We start from the raw sequence: 7,566 nt of genomic DNA, 5'->3' as shown, positions 1-7,566 counted from the left end.
TACAGGCTCTGTGGCAAAGATTAGCAGTTTCTTAAAAAATTAAAGAATTCCTATATGTCCCAGGAATTCCACTCCTTAAGTATATATACACTCAAAAAGAATTGAAAACAGGTACCCAAATGCTTGTACCGGAGTATTCATGACAGCATAATGATGGGAATAACTCACACAGATGGATAAACAAACCATGTTAACCACACATATAATGGAATATTTAGTCAGCCAAAAAAAAAAAAAGGTCTGAAGTACTGATTGACGCTACAGCATGAATGATCCTTGAAAATATTTATGCTAAGGGAAAGCTGGATAATAAAGGTCACATATTGTTTGCTTCCATTAGTATGATATATTCAGGATTAGATAAATTCATAGATAAGGACACAGGTGGGTACCTACCAGGGACAAGGGGGCAGAAATTGGGTGTGACTGCTTATTAATTTTATTTTGGGGTAATGAAATGTTTTGGAACTGAACAGAGCTGGTGGTTGCATAACACTGTTAAGTGTGCTAAATGTTACTGAATTGTTCACTTTTAAATGTTCAATTTTGTGTTAGGTAAATTTCAACAAGAACAACAAAACTAACCATGACTTAATTCATATACTGTGCTTTCTATTACCTATCTTTAGTAGCATAACCACCATCTCTGTGACATATAGCCAACTCTCCGAAAAGAGACTGGCTCTCTATGAGCAGGACCTCCATAATTTTGTCTTCCATGTGATACTGAACCTTTAATTTAAAAATGCTTATGTAAGTATCTCAAAATTGACAGTAATGTTTCAAAGAAAAATCCAAAAGACTGATAGCCTTCCACTCTCTAAAATCATTTTAAAAAACTACTCCTTCTAAAATTCCATTTATGCACATTTTCGTTTCCCTTTCAATGTTACCACTGAACATTGTATTTTCTGACATCTCCTGTTCCCCATACATTTTGCATACCCTTTAAATTACCAGCAGTAGGGAACACTGCTCAAACTTGGAGCAAAACATTAATTTTTGGTAACTACTGTCACATATTCAATCACCAAGTGGTTGGCTCTCTCCTTTAAGTGCACAACCTTAATTATTGACCTTGTATGATGATAGCAACAGTGACTTCTATTGTTTATTAGCAATAAAGGGCTCATTTGAAAAACACTGTACCGCTTCCAAAATATGAAACAATCTCCCATAAATAATGTTCTCTTCATGTGTTAATTCTTATTCCTCATTCCTGGAGGTCACTAGGACCTTGTTTGTTCTCTTCTCTTGTTTGTTCCCTAGGCTAACCATCTAATAATGGAAAGGGTAGGCTTCTTAGCTTCTGTTGTGTTTTGAAGTCAATATCGTGCTACATTTGGCTTCATTCATCGTCTACACGTAAAATGGCAATTTGATAATGGCTGTTTCAAGTCTGTACCATATTAAGGATCAGAAAACAGTGCTAAAAAAGTTAAGAGCACAAACTACAGTTCATATGGCAAGTTTCAATTATTGTTTATAATAATTAATAAAACCAGGTAGCCAATATACATAGCTAAACTAGTCTACAGACCAGAACATTCTCTCACAGGACATAGTTTTCATGAAAATTCTGATACTGAAACTATGTGATAAAGAAGCCTACTAACCAAAAAGTGTTAGCAGCAACTTAAATTAAGAGGAATTCTATAGCAAACATGGACTTACAAGCCATGTTTTCCCCACAGCAGTGCTAATCACCTATTACATCTATAATCAAAAACTGAAAAATTGGGCCTCCCTGGTGGCGCAGTGGTTGAGAGTCCGCCTGCCGATGCGGGGGATACGGGTTGGTGCCCCGGTCTGGAAGGATCCCATATGCCGCGGAGCGGCTGGGCCCGTGAGCCATGGCCGCTGGGCCTGCGCATCCGGAGCTTGTGCTCCGCAACGGGAGAGGCCACAACAGTGAGAGGCCCACATAACGCAAAAAGGGAAAAAAAAAAAAAAAAAAAAAAACTGAAAAATTATTTCCCAACCACAAATCAATAAATAAATTAGTGATTGGTTAACATGTTCATATACTTCTCACTTTCCATTCTGCTTAAACATTCTGTTTAAAAATAGCTCACTTTCATTAATGAGAAACAACTGTCTCTGCATTATATAGCATTTACCTTGTCTTCCCACCCCACTGCTGCTTCGTCTCTGAGCACATCTCTTAGGAGGAGGACCTCCACTTCTCGAAGATTGTCCTCTTTTAACTGGAAAGGCTCCCCTGGAAGAACTCGCGTTGGGACTAGGAGTATGCCCACCACGACCTGTGTTTAAATGAAATCTTTTTAGTTAAGTAGAATCAACATTTTTTCATTGGGCTAGTTTCACTTATTGTTATAAATTTTCACTCAACAATTACTCCAGTCTTCAGCTTTCCTATCTGTCTAAACCAATATGATTGTTTCCTCATATGACACATAAGTTAGTAGAGTTCAAAGACTTACCGTAAAAGTCAGTTTGGAAAATCGAGGAAAAAGCTAAAGAACCACTGGTATGAAAGCGGTTTGGGGAGAAGAGAGAGAGTACAGGAAAACCTGGATAAATTAAATGTAAAACTGAATTGTTCATCATTTTAGGAGGAAGATGGTAAGTTATTAGTTATATAATTCTGGTGTCAAGGAAGCTTTTAAAAAACACAACATCCTAGGTATAAATCAAAACATTAAAAAGAAAAAAAGATGAATAAAAAATGCATTACCTAAAAGTTAAGTATATACATACAAATAACTCCCTTTGCAGGAGAATATCTGCTTATAACTTTACACTTGGTCCAGTATCCCTAGTTCTGCATCCATGGATTCAACCAACCTTGGATCATGCAGTGATCTTATATGTAGTTATTGAAAAAAAAATCTGCTTGTAAGTTGATCAACAGTTCAAGCCTGTGTTATTCACAGATCAACTCTTAATGTTAATTTCTCAGTGAAAAGGGCTACGTTCTGTTCAATTTTAATAGTATTTAAGAAATGCACACTAAATTCTGAAAATTTATGTGTTACCTTTCTAACCAGAAAGATGTTTAGGTATATTCCAATTCCCCTGTATTGCCACAGGCAAGAAAAAAATGAGTATTCTTACACATGGCAGAATATGAACTGGTCAACTTTTCTCAAGGTCAAGATAGTGGGAAAAGAACAAAACTGTGTTATCTTAAAATGGGCACACCCTTTAACTGAACTTTCCAAAAACATTTCCTAAAATTCACACATGTAATTATCACAAAAAGAAACTAAATGTTTTATTTCTGAAGACTGGTTATGGTTAATAGATGAAGCAAAGGTTGTTAAATATATGCAAGTTTTTGAAATGCAAAGTGCTTTTCCTCCTTTTCTTACTAAGTAGAAAACTTCTCTGAAAAAATCCAAAAAAAGGCATTTTCAACGACTTTCTCCTCTAATACACACACACAAAGAAAACATACATATGTCTGAAGGAGAGCTTTTTACTCTTTTCCTGGATCAAAGACACCTTTTAGAATCTAAAGCTCTATTTATTTCCCTCAGGTATTTTCCCAAATGCATACCAGAGACCCAGGTAGAAAAGCCTCATATCAAAATGACAATGGAGATTTGCTTAGATGTCTGAACACATATACTTAAGACAAATACTGCAAGGTGAAACCTAAAATATGAAGTGTTTAGCCCTGAATTGTGGATATTCTGAGTGACTTTTATTTTCTGTTGTGGAGTTTTCAAGATTCTCTAGGATGTTTATGATGCAATAAGGCTACTCTCAGAATAAAATTAACCAATGTATTTTTAATAGATTATGAATGAATCATTGATTTAAACTCATATCAAGTTATTGGTCCTAAAGTGAAAAATTCTAATGTATGATCGACAGTAGGAAACTCTGTAGAAAAATCCTCGAAGAAAAGAGGCAATTAGTAATAATGGTAAAAGAGACTGAATTTACTTTAAAATTTATGCTATTCCCCTGTAAGGTGATTAACTTTTTGCACATTACCTAGTTAAGTCATTTTATAACTACAATAATTCTTCACCACTTAGAAATACTTCTGACTATCAATGTGATTCATCATCTGATAGTTCTTACACACTACTTTGCTCATAAAGGATGGAATAAAAACTGAGAGGTTTCTATACAGTTAAACCTACTATTTTTCGGTCCTCTGGTTGCAGCCTTGTATTTGAAAACATTACCCAGGTGTCCTCCAGGTGAGGGATGCTCTCTTGCGCTCCCACTTCCTCCTCTTCCATTTCCTCCTCTTCCATTTCCTCCTCTTCGATTTCTTCCTCTTCCATGTCTCGGATTTCTCAGATGGCCCCTGTTTCTTGCAGGAGGTTGTGGTCTCTGTGTACCACCGCTTTCAAAAGATGGTTTGTTGGCTTGCTCTACTTTAATTGCCTTTCCATCCAAAGACTAAACAGATTAAGTATAACATTAATAACATCACATCAAATTTATTTACTACTGCACTAGTCCAAGATCAGTCTTTTTTCCCCAAAGCAAACATTTTCTTCTGAAATGATGGTGTCCTTCACCATGCCAGATAAATGAGACTTAATTAGTAACTGCCTTTCATTAAGTCATCCAACACAAAGTGTACGTATTGGCAATTGGAGCTCCCTGAAATGTCCTCTGGTATTAAAAGAAGATTAATACCTCTCACTTATCATGAGAGAATATACCCTTTTATTTTCTATAATGGAGAACTAAACTCACTTCATTTCTCTACTTCTACCATTCAAAGTTTTCAGTGTCCCAAGGGTAAATAAAAGTATACGTGTCATTTAAAAAAATAAAATTATTCAGTTATTTATTCAAAATGGTTATCCCTACTCTAATCGTTTTTAGCATTTATTAAATATTAAGGGAAAGAAAATTTTCCAAGATGATTGCTCTTCTGTATTTACTTCTAATAATCTCCTTGATTTATTTTTAAATAGAGCACTTACTTGGTCCTCAACATTTCTTGCCTTATTCAATTGTTTAAACATGTCCCCAAAGAGTAACTTCTTATAATAGTACTTCATATTCTTATGTTTCAGAAATGCTTACACTTCTTAATCTTCCAACAACTTCCTACATTAACCTTCTATAGATGCCAAAGTGTTTTTGAAAACTGTATTCAAATCATAATATAATTGCTCTACGTAAAACAACCTAGCTGTTTCATGTTATCCTTGGAAGACAATTTTAAATGCTGAATTCCTACTAAGACTTCTGGTGGATATGGATGGGCCCTGGCCCAATACAAACAGCCTCAACAGCCATGTGCTCCCACGTTAGGGCCTCCTTTTCTGTTTCTGGGTCCAAAATATTTCCCACAGACTTATGAAGGGCTGCCTCCCTTCCAACATTCAGGATTTAACATTCTTAGATCTATATGTATAGAAAACCACTCCCCTTAAGCTCTAATGAAATTACCTACTTTACTTTCCTTAATATTTTTCATATGAAATTGTATTTAGTTTTACTTGTACGTTTCTCATCTTTCACCCTAGAACACAAGTGTCCAAGAAAATAGGTATTTTGTATTCCCCACAACCATTAATCAATTGCTAAAGCAATGCCTGGCAATAAAATATCTGTTGAATAAAGAATTGAAGTCTACACAGACTACACATTCTTGTGCTTGAAAACAAACAAATAATGGGGGTCTACTATCCTTCATGACACAAATTTACCTCTGCACCCAAAATAAAATCATGAGTCAAGATCAACTTCTAGGTACTACCATACCTTAAAATATGAAAGTAAAGTAAAAGGGTCAACATGTGCCAAGTGCCTGCAGCATACCAGAAACCAAGCTATAGGACAAAGGGAATTAATGTATGTGTTCCACACTATGAGAACCGAGATGCACTGGAAGTACTTTTAACAATGAACAATTCACAGGATGATGAATATAAAAAGATATGACCTGCAATATAAAATGGGAAAAATACTACCTACAATATAAAAAAATTCTTTGAGCAAATATGCAATTAAAAGTACAGTTGTAAGGGACAAGTAATTATTTGTAACAGTGACACAAGGAAGAGTGACTCTGAAGTACAAAAAAGTCGAGACTTAAAAATAACAGTACGGGATATTGGGGAGAGCTCTACAGGCTAAAACTCATTTACTTTTACATTTGAATGCTAAAACAGGTTTAAAATATATTGTTAAAGCTAATGTTAATGTCAATCTCCTTCCAACCGGACAATCCAATACTTATGTGACAAAATGGAGAGTGAAGGCTTATATGGCATCATGTTACTTTAAAAAATTAGAAAAAAAAATCTTGAAATAGTAATAAATGGAGAATACAAAATATTACTAAAGTCTCTTACTTTTCCATTCATATCTTGGACAGCATCCTTTGCATCTGCAGGATTCTCAAAAGTAATAAAAGCAAAGCCTCTAGACTTGTTTTTCTTCTGATCCTTCATCAACATAACTGTAATATACATAAATATTTTTAATTTAAATCTCACATAAAATTGAACGTTTCATATTTTCAAAATAATCAATCCTTTGACACTTTCTCATAAGGCCTCCTTAATTTCATGTTATGGACACAGTGCAGTAACAGCCTCCCGGAAGTTACTTAAAAACAAAACAAAAACCAAAAACAAATAAAGCAAAAAAACCCTTTCCATTTTATATCATTTCTAGTATTTTAAAAATAGAGTCAATAATTTCAACCGTTCTACAGCTAGCATATCTCATCCCATTTCATGTCCTATGACGACAGTATGTTTAAAAAGCCCTGGGACTTCCCTGGTGGTCCAGTGGATAAGACTCCACGTTCCCAATGAAGGGGACACGGGTCTGATCCCTCGTCAGGCAACTAAGATCCACATGCTGCATGCCACTGTGCGTGGGCTTGATCCCTGGTCAGGTAAGTAAAACCCAGCATGCTGCAAAGCGTGGCTGGGGTGAAGAAAGAAACGCTGCTTTTTGCCCTACTCAGTAGTAGGAGCCCCTAAGGTGTACACTTTCCCTCATTGCCCAGTGCTTTCCTAATAAAAAACAGAAACTTTAAAAAAAAGTGCTCATGTGTTACAAATAGAAAAAGCACTTTAACTTAGCTGTTCAATGGTGTGTGTTTAATACACATTTGCTTCGAACATATACATATATATATATATATATCTGTGTTTATGTGTATATATATATATATATATATATATATATATATATATATATAGGTTCTAAAAATTACCTTCCATAATGTGACCATATTTCCCAAATACCACTTCAAGAGAATTTTCATTGGTGTCAGCATGGAGGCCTCCTATGAACAGTTTCCCAGCCTGATCTGCTTCCGCCATTTTTCTGTAAGTAATTAAAAATATATCTTTATACATATAGCAAAAAATAAATTATAAGCAAAAACTATTACACCTGTTTATAACTCAACTGAAGTACCCTATAGCAGTGAAAATATTTGCCGTTTCTTACTTAAAAGAGAGGAAACTTGTAACACAAAGCCAAACAAGCACTGGCGTAACAAATGCTCCATGCTTTATAGATATCTTACAAAAACCTGTATGTAAAAACTAGATTAGAAGGCAACTGTAAATTATTTTACCTGCAGGGTTCAAGGCTTCTTTT

General features: G+C 35.1%; 1 protein-coding gene across 1 annotated transcript; it reads right to left on the bottom strand.

Moving 5' to 3' along the window:
• Positions 1-1,348: 1,348 nt before the first annotated feature.
• On the bottom strand, positions 1,349-7,283 carry LOC132482975 (RNA-binding motif protein, X chromosome-like). The gene is made up of 6 exons (XM_060088244.1): positions 7,175-7,283; positions 6,300-6,406; positions 4,119-4,383; positions 2,445-2,534; positions 2,121-2,264; positions 1,349-1,359 (listed from the first exon to the last, which is right to left on the bottom strand). The coding sequence occupies exons 1-6, from the start codon at positions 7,281-7,283 to the stop codon at positions 1,349-1,351; spliced, it is 726 nt and encodes a 241-aa protein (XP_059944227.1).
• Between the last annotated feature and the right edge of the window lie 283 nt (positions 7,284-7,566).

Source organism: Mesoplodon densirostris (genome assembly GCF_025265405.1).
Source record: "Mesoplodon densirostris isolate mMesDen1 chromosome Y unlocalized genomic scaffold, mMesDen1 primary haplotype SUPER_Y_unloc_1, whole genome shotgun sequence".
NCBI lineage: Eukaryota > Metazoa > Chordata > Mammalia > Artiodactyla > Ziphiidae > Mesoplodon > Mesoplodon densirostris.
This window is presented reverse-complemented; position numbering and strand designations above follow the sequence as displayed.

Coding starts and splice junctions, on each gene's coding strand:
- LOC132482975 (XM_060088244.1), bottom strand. CDS start 7,283: ATGGCGGAAGCAGATCAGGCTGGGAAACTGTTCATAGGAGGCCTCCAT. Junction 6,407..7,174: donor ATATGGTCACATTATGGAAG/GTAATTTTTAGA, acceptor TGTATATTACAG/TTATGTTGATGAAGGATCAG. Junction 4,384..6,299: donor TCCAAGATATGAATGGAAAA/GTAAGAGACTTT, acceptor TAATCTGTTTAG/TCTTTGGATGGAAAGGCAAT.